Source organism: Eumetopias jubatus, unplaced genomic scaffold (genome assembly GCF_037043125.1).
Source record: "Eumetopias jubatus isolate StellerSeaLion01/CBP00866 unplaced genomic scaffold, mEumJub1_p1.0 scaffold_6, whole genome shotgun sequence".
Taxonomy (NCBI): domain Eukaryota; kingdom Metazoa; phylum Chordata; class Mammalia; order Carnivora; family Otariidae; genus Eumetopias; species Eumetopias jubatus.
Genome location: NW_028274812.1, coordinates 136,405,471 through 136,419,450, shown reverse-complemented (window position 1 = coordinate 136,419,450; position 13,980 = coordinate 136,405,471). Strand labels below are relative to the sequence as shown.

Genomic DNA, 13,980 nt, shown 5'->3' with positions numbered 1-13,980 from the left:
GGGTATCCGGGGCCGAAACAACCTGATACAATTCCCCGTAGAAATCACAGGGATGGAAAATCCCTCTCGGATCCTATCCTGCCCCATATTTGAGCCCACAGAGCAGACCCTCATTCAGTTCTCTCCAGTGCAGTATATTCCTATAATGTCGAACAACTGTTTGGCACGCATCCCACTGCAGCATTAAGTCATACACAGTCAATTAAAGGACATTTAAGGGATGACTATTTGGCTTTTTTCCTCTTCTTTCTACTGGGACTAGTCTTTTGGCGCCCTCAGTAATCAAAAGCACCCAACATAGAACTGGAAATATGGGATGGTGATTCTGAGAAAAGTAAGGAAGACAGCAAGAACCACCAGACCTAAAATGACTGGCCAGAAACCCAGTCTGACGGTCACATATAGATACTGGTCATCCTCAACGTCCCCAGCTCTGCTGTCTCCAAAGAGAGTGTACAGAGAGCCCTCAGCCCACCTGAGGGAAGCAGCAGCTGTTTGTTTTTATTTTTTTTTAAGATTTTATTTATTCATTTGACAGAGAGAGAGAGAGAGTTAGCAAGAGCAGGAACACAAGCAGGGGGAGTGGGAGAGGGAGAAGCAGGCTTCCCGCTGAGCAGGGAGCCTGATGCGGGGCTCGATCCCAGGACCCCGGGATCATGACCCAAGCCGAAGGCAGACGCCTAACGACTGAGCCACACAGGCGTCCCTGCTTTATTTTTTTCTCTACTCTCTCTGACTTCACTTCCCATTGCCTGGAAAGTAACTGGGTATTTAAATTTAGAATGATAAGCCCTAACAGAGTGTTGGCCCTGACTCCTTTTACTTCCAAGACCATCATCAGGATCTGATCGCGCACTCCCATCCCCTAAAATACATGCTTAGTCCGGCCTGTGTGTTCACCCTGGCCAAAGAGCTGAAAACCTCTGGGCTGTAAACCTCATCAGGTTTTGGACTGTTCGGATAAAACACTGCTGCGTTTCCCAAAGTACCAGATACATGGACTAACAGCAGCCTCCGGGGCACACGCGAGATAGAACCAAAAACTGCATCCTGTTTCTGAATAAAAGTACAACTTTCAATACTGAAATCCTGAGCTTACAGAGGGTAGAGAGGCAGGGTGAGGCTCGCAAGGCCCACGGCTTTGTTTCAAAGTGGTGTGACTGACAGCACCACAAGCTGAGTTTCAACATTCAAAGATCGGAGCGAGTTCCAAGTTTTGAGTGAGGACTCCCAAATGTCACCCACTTCAGTCTCCCTGTTTTAGTTTAGTGTAAAGAATACCTATAAACCCACAGCCAAACCCAGTTACTAAAGCATTATCTATATGCTTCTGCCTATCCCACTTCATTATTTTTTAAGTTAAGCGTATGTATTTGTGCTATGTTATTTCACTGGGCTTGATTATGAACTTCACAAAAAGGTACTGCTCTGGGGGAGCACCTGGGTGGCTCAGTGGGTTAAGCATCCAACACCTGGTACTGGCTCAGGTCATGATATCAGGGTTGTGGGATCTAGCCCTGCGTTGGGCTCAGTGCTCAATGCGGAGCCGTCTTCAGATTCTCGGCCTCTCCCTCTCCCCGGCTCATGCAGGCACATGCTCCCGTGTGGTGCTCTCTCAAATAAATAAATAAATAAATAAATAAATAAATAAATAAATAATTTTAAAGGTTATTGCTCTGTGTTAAGGCTCAGGGGATTTGTTTTTCCCCCAACACAACATGAAGTAACTAAGATCATCTATCCATGATTTTGCTTATTCTTTGCTCATTTTCATGGTTGTTCATCACACTCCACTGTATGAATATTCCACACTTTATCTCAACCAAGGGCACCTAAGTATTGCCAGTTTGTTGCTATCACGAACCACACTGCAAACTTCCTTCTGCTTGTCCCCTGGAAAGCATGCACTGCAGTTTCCCTGGGATACACACCTAGAAGTGGAACTGTTGGAAATTCTTAAATATGCAAAAACAAATTTACAAGTTAATGGCAAAATGGTTTCCAAAGCAGCATCAATGTTTGCATGTGCACCAGCAAGGCATCACTGTAATCTCTAAATGCTTAAATTTAAAGACCTATTTACCTAGGACTGTAGAGAACAAAGGTACTCCAAACTGCTACTTGTGAAGAGATCAGCATTTCACGAAGGATCTCCCATCCTAAGAAATGCTAGGCAGCCAGCCGGCTACATGGCCACCCACCACACCTAACGATCACCCAAACACCAGGATATCCAAGGACGTATTTTGCTGCCGTGAGCTTCAGAACGGAGGACCCTACCTGCATGTACAACCATTTCATTACCTCCGAGTTGGGCCAACTCCAGCAGTCCACCAGCTGCACTTTGCATTTTAAAAATATATGACTGGGGTAAACCCCAATCCAGGCTGTGGATAAAATGTGAGAGAGCAATTCATTCGCACATCCTCATCAAATTTGGATATCTAATAGTGCTGTGCTGACTAATTAAAGAAGCTGCTTCATAAGCATTAAGACTTGTTTTATTCATGTATCCAATCAAGGAAGTCAGCTCATCTTGAGAGCTGGGACCTAACTCATAAAAGGAAAGACAAGCCTTACAAAATAAGAGCAAGTCACTGAATACTCCTTATCATCCATGATCTGCTTCCAAAAGCTCTTCAATTTCCCGCCACCTATGTAAGTTACTGCATACAAAAGGCGGCACCTTACCAATCCAACATCCCCCAAGAAAATACTCATTACAAAGGAGGGATAGGGTGGAGTGGTTACCATGTGTGAGAGGAGGGTGTACAAAACTACAGAGTCTGAGAATTTCATATAGGAAATACAGGGTTTTGAGGATCACACTGCATTAGCCGTGTCCTCATAAAGACAGATGTGATTTGGGCTGAATTACACAATATTGATCAGATCACCTGTTACGATAAAAAGCCAATGCAGAAAACATGATCCACAGGGCTAATATTTGACTTTCAAAAAAAAATATTAAGCGTGGGCCCTTTACAACAGCCAACATAAGAATAAACATTACTTGTTAGCCTTCCATTTAAATAAAAGTTAATACACTGGCAATACACCAAGCAGAATTAGGTACACACAGAGCCTGGCTTGGACTCTTTCCAAGAGGGCTTGGTAATTCCTGAAGCAACAACAGCGTTCAACTCTATAATTCGTGTGGCTAGCCCTACAGCCAATGTGACTTCAAGGCCATGCTGTACAATTATAAAATAATACCAATAATTACAAGAACACAGTAGGAAGATCGAGGCTGGGGGACTGTATATTAACTAGTGAAACTTGGTTGCTATGGATTTATCACTAATACCAATGAAACGGCACGACAATTAAATGAGGAAGTTCAAGAAGCTACTAGAAAGGACACTGTTCCATCACTTTGTTTTTTGGGTTTTTTTTTTCCATTTAAAAAAAATGAATTGGTAAATATCTAGCACTAAGAACCTTGATGGTTCACAGTACACACAGCACCATTTGGGCAAGGCTGCTGCCTGGTTCTAATTCTAACTCTTCATCAAGTGTGTGAACTTCAGGGGAGAATCCGGGAAAGCCCTGTGTCTCTGTTAAATACACATAAGGACCAACAATTGGTTAAATTAAGGCACTAAACTAATTATATACGTAAAAGGGTTAGTGATACATAGTGAGCACTTTATAAGGGCTACCTCAATGCCTTAATAAACTTTGGTGCTAATGAATTACAGAAATTTTTTGTCAAATATATACTTTTAATTATTTGGTTGTAAAAAGACACAAGATAAAATATGCTTTGGCTTTCAATATATTTTTTAAATGATTTGGGTAATGGATTTATAAAAAGGTAAACACAGAAATGATGCCAAGAAAGAGAAGATTTATTTTGAAAACATGACCCGCAGAAGTATCCAGTAAAATTCAACCAGAATTACAACATGGCCATTTGACCTACTTAATACTGAATAATGGAAAACTAGATTTGAGAAGAACTAAAAGAGCTGACTCAGATCAGAATCGTCAATCTTCTTCTCAAATCTGATTCTGACAAAACCCATATTCCCTTACGCTACTAGGTTGGGAACAAACTGAAAAAAATATTTCTAGAGAGCAAGTCGGTGATAGACGCCAATTTTTAAAAGTCTGTATTCAGCAAATTCGCTTCTAGAAAGTAATACTAGGATACGAATCAGAGAAACAAAGATGTACGTGCACAGATTTCAACACACTTTAACAATTCTGTTGCTCCTCTTACTGGTTCAAATTCTATCTGCACCCAGTTTAAAAAACGGGGCGCCTGGGTGGCTCAGTCAATGGAGCGTAGGACTCTTGATCTCAGGGTTACGAGTTCAAGCCCCACGTTAGGTGTAGAGACTACTTAAAATCTTTTTAAAAAAATAAAAAGAGAATTTTTTACATCAGCTTCCTAAGCCATGCAACAGACCAACAAGCGCTTTGGTTTTCCAACCTGATGGCCCCCCACCCATGATGGTGCATAAAGGCACAGAGGCAGCTGGATCTGTGTATGGCAACTGACACGTTCTCTTAACTTGATCCCTCAAGCCTCTGACTCTGCACATGTTGTTCCCGCTTTTGGAATATTCTCTCTTCTCTGTTTAGAGACAGGTCAGCCATGAGGGATACCCACCACTTGCTCTGCAGGTGATACTTTCAAGGTAATACCCATAGTGACAAGCAACCATCAATCCAACTTCCAGGTTCTCTGAACAAGAGGATTTAGTCTTGGGTGGCTGGCTCAAGTTCGAGGAGCATGTGACTCTGGATCTCAGGGCCGTGAGTTCGAACCCCATGCTGGATGTGAAGATTACATAATTTTAAAAAAAGGAAGAAGATGATTTAGTCTTGCTCATCTAAACCCTCAAAACCTAGCACGCGCCTAGAAAAAATAGTTGAGACTCAATAAATACCGTTCAAAAACAGGTTGTTCCTTGAGGCCATTTCAGGGTCTCCACAGCATGACATGCTCTTATGCTGGAGACCCCTTTCACAACTCCAAAGCATTCAAAGACACCCCTTTCTTCCTGAAGAGGGAAGAATTCTTTAACTCTTTGTGTTTAGAAGTATTTGGCTAGGAACACATCGTGTAATTTGTAATACACTGGTTTTTCAGCATTCATTGATTTAAAAAAGTAAAAGGAAAAAAAGAATTCCTAATTTTGGAGATTTTAAAGAGAACGAGTGGGGGCGCACGCGTGTACAGAGGGCAAGAGAGAATCTCCAGCAGATGCCCCAAAGAGCTCAGAGCCCAACTTAGGGCTCGATCTCATGATTCTGAGATTCTCTATTTCTAAACCAAAATCAAGAGTCAGACGCTTAACCAACTATGCCACTCAGGTGCCCCATGAATTCTTAGCCTAGAAAAAAGAGCTAACCTTCAAATTCTCAGGTGAAAAAAATTTTATGAACACTAACACTCAACAACCTTCACATCTGTTTTCTTGACATTTAATCCTTTTATTAATTTCCATGTTAAAAACCTTTGTTTTAGAGCCAATGATTTCTTCCTGTCTGTAATAAAACTGTTCTGGGTCTTCTCGAAGACTTGCCTTTTATACCCTGCTAACCTAGATAAATGCATTTTGTTACTACTGTGTTCAAAAAGCCAAAATTAACTATAATCCTACCACCTTTATCACAAAGCAGAACTACATCACCTTTGTAACAATTCTGTGTGTATTCTTTGTGGTATTTTCCTTGAAGGTTTCATGTGCCATACCAACAACGAATGCTGAATACGGAACATAATTTAAGAAAAGACACTTATTTTATTTATCTCTTTGACAGAGAGACAGAGAGAGAAAGCACAAGTAGGCAGAGCGGCAGGCAGAGGGAGAGGGAGAAGCAGGCTCCCCGCTGAGCAGGGAGCCGATTCAGAACTTGATCACAGGACCCTGGGGATCATGACCTGGGCTGAAGGCAGACAAAAGCTTAATGACTGAGCCACCCAGGCGCCCTGATAAGATACGTTTTATAAAGGAAAAAGAGGGGCACCTGGGTGGCTCAGTCATTAAACGTCCATCTGCCTTTGGCTCAGGTCATGATCTCAGGGTCCTGAGATCGAGCCCCACATTGGGAACCCTGCTCAATGGGGAGTCTGCTTCTCCCTTTCCCACTCCCTGTTTGTGTTCCCTCTCTCTGTCAAATAAATAAATCTTTTTAAAAAAAATTTTTTTAAAGGAAAACCAAAAATCACATTTTCCAACACTTAGCAACATGAGGAAAAGACTCACAATGTTTTAAATTGCAGAGATTCTACTGCATTAAATATTAAATGGGGTTTTAAAAATACAAGTGTATAGAAAGTAGACCAGAGAAAATAAAACAAGATAGTGATCCAAAAAAAAAAAAAAAGTATTCTGTCCAGCAGCAAGCTTTCTAGCTTTCTGAGATGTCCACATTTTCTACAAAGAATAAATTACTTTAAAAACAAAGTGAGAAGGGGATCTTAACGATTATTCAAATGGTATCACAAGGGAAGTGGGTGCTTTTCCTGAATAGAACTAGTACTGATCACAAAAAGTACTCGATCACAGAAGTTATATAGGGCACATGGGTGGATCATTCAGTTAAGCATGGGACTCTTGTATGAGCTCAGGTCATCAGTTCAAGCCCCATGTGGAGCCTACACAAAAAACTAAATTTTAAAACCCCAAACAAACAAAAACAAGTTATATGAAATGTGGACTCACACGGAGCTAACAAAAAACAAGGATCAAGTAAAGACAATGACAACTCTGAAGCCAGTAATACGTTGCTATATTGAAGTCGGGGATAATATGAATACCATGACATTAATACCATGGGCAAAAGTATTCTCAAATTGCCCCACACTTTAAAAGGCGGGTGAATAAACAGGCACTTGTTTTCACTTGATCGGCACTGCCTACATACACATCATTGATGAACTACACTGGCGATCCAGAAAGACCTCCTGCCAACAACAACAAAAAAAGACCGAGCTGGAGAACAAAAGCTCAGAACCACTATGCTCACCCTGTCTCTACAGCTACACTTGTTCATGCATTGTTGTTTTTTTTTTTTTTTTTAATTAACTAAAACTAATCAGACCAGCCATGTATCAAGGACTCACGGACTCCTACGTGGCTAGGAGCTACCATATATGACAAAGCAGATACACAGCATTCCCCTCATTCTGGAAAGTTTGACATCTACAGATTTTTGGTGAGTGTAGTCTCAAGACCTTGTGACCACGTCTGTGGGCAGTGGTCCCTCTGTCTCTCTGTTGTCCCCTGCTAGAGCTCAGACCCAGTAGACAGGGCAAGTCAGACAGACGGGGACTCCTGTCCAGGCTGCAGGGTGAAAAGCGGAGGGTGCCAATGGAGCAGCAAACTGACAAACCCCTATCAGTTCAGCCGCAGATGGCTCCTGGTGTCATCAGTCTAGCTTGAGATGTGGAGAGAAGGGAAAAGTGCAGGTTAGAACCCTTTACAAAAGGCCACAAGCCTACTCAGTAAACCAGAAACTATAGAAAAAGTTTGCAAAGCCATTACCCCCAAAAGGTGGTTTTTATCATCAAGGATTTTAGGCAATCCTGATGTAGCTTGAGGGTAAAAGGCCAGCAATCACCAAATTAATACTCAGGAACAAAGTGCCACATGAAATATTTCAGTGAGACCCACATTCTGCTACCCTCGAGGCTGTAGGCACAAAGAAAGGTGTTAAATCCACACACAGAGGACCCTGGGCTCACTGCTTCTCTCTCTCTCTCTCTCTCTCTCTCTCACACACACACACACACACTCTCTCTCTCTCTCTCTCTCTCTCTCACACACACACACACACACACACTCTCTCTCTCTCTCTCTCTCCAGAAATAAACCATCACCTTGAATTCATTCCTGTATGCAGGTGGAGGTGGAGGGACGGGGAAGGCCTCACACACCACAAGAGAGAATCGGTGGTCACAGAGGATGCCTGTCCTTCAGCTTCTCTGCTTTCTACTTCCCCCCCCAATTCTGCAAAAGCATCCAAATGTTTCCTACCCCGACCATACCAGGTAGGATCTAGCAATTAGGAAGAACTTGAACAGGCCATAAACATCAGCAGATCACTCACCACTGAAACAAAACCAAATGGGACAAACGGAGGTCTCAAGTGTTCTATTTGTCGTAAGAAACCTGCTTGCAGTGATACCCAGTTACTCGTACAACTAGACCTCCAATGACATCAGTGCTCTTTACAACATATTACAACATACCAATTTTTTTGGTGCATCCAATATTGCTTTAAGTGGCCAGAATCCAGGAATTGTGGTTTAATGATCTGACAGACTGCAATGTGAATGGTTATATAACATAGCCTCCATCACTTCTAAAAAGCTGCTGCAAATACAGAAGCCCTAGAATTGTCTTTCCTTGACCCGAACCTGAAGTTGCACTGCCACGCCGATGGACTCCCACAGTCCCTTTCTCTTTCTGCCTGCCTCCCGGCCTCCCCCCTGCAACCCGGCTGCCACAGATCCATCTTCTTCAACATGCCACGTGCCCGCTCAGAAACCTCAGAGACACCCCAGTCAAGAGCTCTGTGCCCCATTAGGGGCACCCCACATACACAAACCTACCTCCTGCCATTGCTATACAGGCTTTCCCAACACTGCTGAGGAATGACCTACTGGGGAACACTAAATAGGGTTCATCTCCTTCTCGCTCGGCCAGAGTTTGTGCTCTCCGAGTCCTAGGCTGAGGTCTAATGCTAGGAGGACGGCATCCAGACCCAGGGAATGGGGCAAACAGATTTTAATACAGTCCCTGAAGTGTGCTGTTTTATGACACACAGCTACAGCTTTTATGGGAAGTAGTTAGGTAATGTGTATCTAGAACCTCAATCACAATTACCCTTTGAATGCTTGCTTCCTGCCAGATGCTAAGGACTTTAAATAAATCATCTCCTTAATCCTAAGAATATCGCCACTGAGAAAGAAATTATTACTCCATTTACAGAGCCAGGAAACAAGGAACAAGAGCCAAACAGGATGGCCAAGTCATGTGTGTTGGCGTTCTCCCTTGGTGGGACCGTGAGGCCAGCCTTTCAGGGATGACAGCATGACCCTCCCTGCCGATTTCCGCGAGTGGAGATGGAGGGCAGCGGCCTACCAGGGCTGGAGCTCGCAGGAGGCTGAACACACAAGCAGTTTCCCCCCGTAAGCTTCTAGATCATCTGCGCTCCCAGCTCCATGGCCCTGAGCTCAGGCCACTGCAACTACGCCTGTCTTCCGTGTCCTAGTGCACCCAAGAGGTGTGGTTTGGGTTGACAGAAGAGTCCTTCCTTGGGGACGTACAGAATATAGATGTTCTGAGCTCTCTGCTCCCGCGCCCTGCCCCAACAGCCCTTTCCTCATACAGAGGTTGCTGGAGCTGGCTTACTTTTCACAAAGGAGCTAAGAAATTGGAGGAGAAGGTCTGAGCAGCGCGGAGGGCCAGGATCCTCCCATCCACTACCAAGAGCAGCCACTTGATGGCAATCTTAACCTATTCCCTTGGAATTCTTCCATCAAGAGCGACCCTGCGAGGGTGGGAGCAAGAAGAATGGGCTGCAGAATGTGGACAGTGCTAGAAAAAGGCCCCTTTGCGTGGCGTGAGGCAGGCGCAGGGGTGTGGAAGGATGGATGAAGAAACGACGCTGACACTCTGCCCTGGGTTACTCTCATGTCCACGGACCTCTCTGGGGGCCTGGGTGGCAGTAAGGGTACAGCTTCTGCAATCAGACAAGGAAGTCAGAGGTTTCTCAGGCCCTGTGACACATTCGCATTGGGCTCTCCATCTACAGACTGAAGTGTGAGGCAGCTTCTGATCTCAGCACCTTGTCCCCTGAAATCACGGGGAAAAAGCCAAAAAAAAAAAAAAAGGAAGAAAAATTTAAAAAGGAAACTTTCCTTTGCGGTGCTAACACCTGTTGAATAAATCAGCCCAACACTTGTCTTATTTAAACTGTAAAAGAGGGCGAAAAAAATAAAAGTCATGTGCATCTATCTGCCAGAGAGAAGGCTGGGGTGGGTGGATGGAATACACTGTAAACTACATTCACTACTTCTATTTTCAGTGGCGGGAAGATTAACATTACAAGATGGGGGGGGGGGGCAGGATTATCAGAAAACTGCCCATGTCTCAGCATGGATAAGGATTCGTAGCCCCCCCCAGAGTCCAGCCCGGCCCTTTGTGATGGCTTCGTAACCCTTGGCTTCTCAATTTATAAGAAGAGTTCAGGCAGAGAGTGGAGAGTTTGCCAATATTTTCCTCTGAGGGATTCAGAAATGCCAGCTGAGAGCCTTCCAGCTCACCCTTTAAAACTCTGTAACACTTTCCAACTGAGTAAACTGGAAAGGCCCTTTTCAAATAACACTAGTCTCAAGTTGGGTAAACTGCTGAGTGAGGACAGGGTAAAAAGCCGCTCTGGTCCAGGCTAAGCAATTTGCAATGCAGATCCCTCCAGAAATTACCAGGCCTCCTGCATGCCAAGCCAATCAACGTGCACAATTTCCACTGGGGTGTCACCTACCCTACTCATGTCTGGAGAGGATTTGCTGACCTTCTAGCATCACCCTAGATGACAAGGTCCAACTTGTCAAAAGCGGGGATTCAAAAAAAAAACGCCTTCATAAATAACCCGAGCCCATCAGGGCGAAGCTATCAGAATTAAGACAGGTAAGTGTTTCCAAGGGGAGACCTTGAGCTGCCTTCATGCATCGGAAGGCAACAGAAATCGTTCAAAGCCATTGGAAAACTGGAAGGAAACTGCCACTTGAGGCAACACCAAGAGCTAGCAGGGGAGTCTCAAGCACAGATGTCTTTCCCAGTCACCAGGACCAGCTGTCACACCCATGATCAGGAGGCCCACCTGCCAATGGGAAACATGGAGTCAGTGAAGGAACTGACCCAGAAGCCACTGGAGGGACAGGTGACACAGTAAGAGCCGCCCCTCCCCCGTGTGCAGAGCTGAAATCATCAGCTCCAAAGCATGAACAAACCAAGAGCACTAGTGAAAGGTCAGGGAACGGGAGACGGGAGGAACAGGGTCCTGGGCACCGGGCATGAGGAGCTCTGAAGCCCCAGAAAGGAGCCTCAAGCTCTCCTTGCAAGACAGACACAGCCTGACAGGCTGGGCTGACACTGGTTATAAAATAGTTCATGATTCCCTCAAGGACCGCGAACCTCCACGTATGAATACCTGTACAGCTTTAGGATCTTTCAGAAAGAAATCATGAGGAAGCTAGTTTGGGGACTCTGCAGAAGCCCCCTAAAGACTAAAGAGAAAGCTACAAGAATAGAGAAGATTTGGCAGCAGGTGAGCTTAAGTAACAAATAGTAAATTAAGGGATTTAATGGACTGTAGGGTAATTTCCCAAAAGCATACCCAGTTATCACCATTCTGGCTTTAAAGATACGCCATACAGGACACTAAACATTTAACGGGCTCAAGTAGTAACAGGTTATTTCCAAAAGCGAGGTGAAAGGCCCTCTAGATCTGGGGGAAATGGGTGCGAAGAAGTTCACAAGCAAAGCAAAACTGCACTAGGGCCATCGTGGTAGGTCAGCTAGTAATTAGAGCTCCGTAAATCTATCACAGAACTCAAATCGTGGCACGGTGCAGACGGCCTATTTCCAGGTAGGAGGAGGTGGGGGACGTTACCATTTATGAGAGTAGACACAGATACACTCTCCGTGCCTGAACAGTCTGGGGACCCCACAGGCTCTTCCCTTCCTGTACAAGTTGAGAAGTAAAACTGGTTGGAAAGCCTTGCCCTAAATTACACTCACAGCATATAAAAATAAATTGAATTCGTGTATAAAATACAAATAAAATGAATGTGTGTTAAAACAAACAGGATCCTTCAACCTCAAATAATGCCATGATTTTTCCCACATTGACAACAGAAACATCCCTCCAGGGCCATCCCGATTCCCACACCCTTCCCGACCCCCGGGACCTTTGCAATAACCCTGTTGGCCTCTTCCTTAGGTCTCTTGGCCTACAGCAGCTCCCCAGCTCAGGAGTCTTGTTTCAACCCCCACTGAAGTATGGGATGTAGATAAACCCAAGAGGTCTCAAAAAAGCAGGCACACAATAAATAAAAACCCAAGCTTAATTCCACCCACTCGGGAAAAACACTAACTTCTCCAAGGTCAAACAAGTTCATAGGGGTTCCTGGCATACCAGGAAATCGTCCTAGTACCCACATAAACACAAAAGGAAACACGTCGCAGATGAGCAAGGAAATTAACTTAATCTAAAATTAAAATGGGATAAAATTGTCCCCATCTCAGAGCCCTACCCAAGTGCTAGTGTTGGCAGTAGTAGTGCTGTTTGCCCCTATGTTGAAGGCCCCAAAACCCAATGTGACCGTATTTGGACAGAGCTTGCAAGGAGGTGAGAAAAGTAAATGAGGTCATAATGGGGGGAAAGGGAGGGGTGACCGACAATAATCTGCTAGGGCCAGTGTCCTCCTAAGAAGAGGAAGAGCCACCCACGCACTCTCTCCCCCACGCTCAGCCTAGTGAGGATATGGCTGGGAAGCCATTTCTCACCAGGAACAGGACTCCGGGACCTCCAGCCTCCAGAACAAGGAGAAATGTATTTCTGTTGTTTAAACCACCCCACCCAGTCTATGGTATTTTCTTACTGCAGCATGAGCTGACTAATACACAGACGTTCACCACAGCTGTAAGAAAATGAACAGAAATTAGCAATCTGACCATGCTGGGCTCCCCCCCACCCCCCGCACCTGCCATGTGTTTGCATCCTCCCGGCCATGGGGCAGCTCACAGCTGTGGACAAAGAATCACTCATATCAGCAGCAAAGGGGTATGCCCTAGGGATGCCTCTTTAGCTTGCCTTTGGGGAAAAGCCACATCTGGACTGCCAGTTCCGAGAAACCTCTTGAATTCTTGAACCAAGGCTGCGACTTCTGAACACTCACAGAAGAGGGGACACCGAGCAGGAGGAGAGACAGAGCTGTTCGAAAGCCCATTAGATCCGGACTTGCACTCAGCTCAGAACGAAAAGATGAAACACCAGTTCAAGACAGAGAATCTGGCTCCAAGAATGCACCGCTGAAATGGTGGTCATTCATGGCCATGTCCAATTGTGGGGGTCTTATTCATGCCTCCCTAAAGCCAGGGCTCCTAAGAGCTGCATACTGGATGCACAGGAGCTGAGCCACTGGCTTTGAGACCCCTTCAAGTCTCAACACTCTCATGCATCTGGTACATTCTGGGAAAACACCACAAACCCATGTATCATCATAAAAGGTCAGGAAAAAAAAAAAGTCAAAAGACAGCCATGGTGACAAACCCCAAAATGACCATACAGTTTCACTTGGAGCAACATTTCTGGGCTGATGGAAAAGTCCTAGAGGACTTGTCACATGGGTATAGGAGCATTTGCACATCCACCGTATTGTACAATTATGAGGTATGATTTCACAGAGCGTACCTCAATCTAAAGGGGGGGGGAGAAGGAGGAGGTTAAGATCTGAGTCAGGAGTCCTGGGGTCAAATCCTGATTAGACCGCTTCGTTATGCAGCCTTGTGTAAGCTGCTTAACATCTGAGACCCACGACACAAACCCACAAAATTAAGATAGTAACAGATTACGATAATGTTACGAGATTAGAAGGAGTAACTTATTTCTTAAAAAGCCCAATCTTAATTTAAACTACCAAGCAATGTATCCTGTACCCAAACAGGCAATCTACAAATAGGGTTAAGAAAAGGCTAGTAAGCAAGAAAAGGTACAGGGTAGGGGCACCTGGGTGGCTCAGTTGGTTAAACATCGGACTCTGGTTTCAGCTCAGGTCATGATCTCAGGGTTGTGAGATGGAGTCCCATGTCACGCTCCACGCTTAGCACAGAGTCTGCCTGGGACACTCTCTCCCTCTGCCCCTTCCTCCTGTGCACACGCTCTCGCTCTCAAATAAATTAATCTTTAAGAAAATAAAATAAAAGGTACAGGGTGATCTAATTCCAAGAATCT

The 13,980-nt window shown here is 44.8% G+C and overlaps 1 protein-coding gene across 4 annotated transcripts in view; it reads right to left on the bottom strand.

The window, feature by feature from the left end:
* JARID2 (jumonji and AT-rich interaction domain containing 2) overlaps positions 1-13,980 on the bottom strand; it is a 248,870-nt gene that overhangs the window by 111,489 nt on the left and 123,401 nt on the right. Inside the window, exon 1 of one of the 4 annotated variants that reach the window (XM_088024127.1) lies at positions 4,619-4,737. The exons of the other annotated variants lie outside the window; for them this stretch is intronic. Within the exon in view, the coding sequence (XP_087880253.1) occupies positions 4,619-4,673 (55 nt within the window). The 5' untranslated portion in view covers positions 4,674-4,737. Of the gene's footprint in view, positions 1-4,618; positions 4,738-13,980 lie in introns of those variants that run through there. 4 annotated transcript variants of the gene reach the window in all.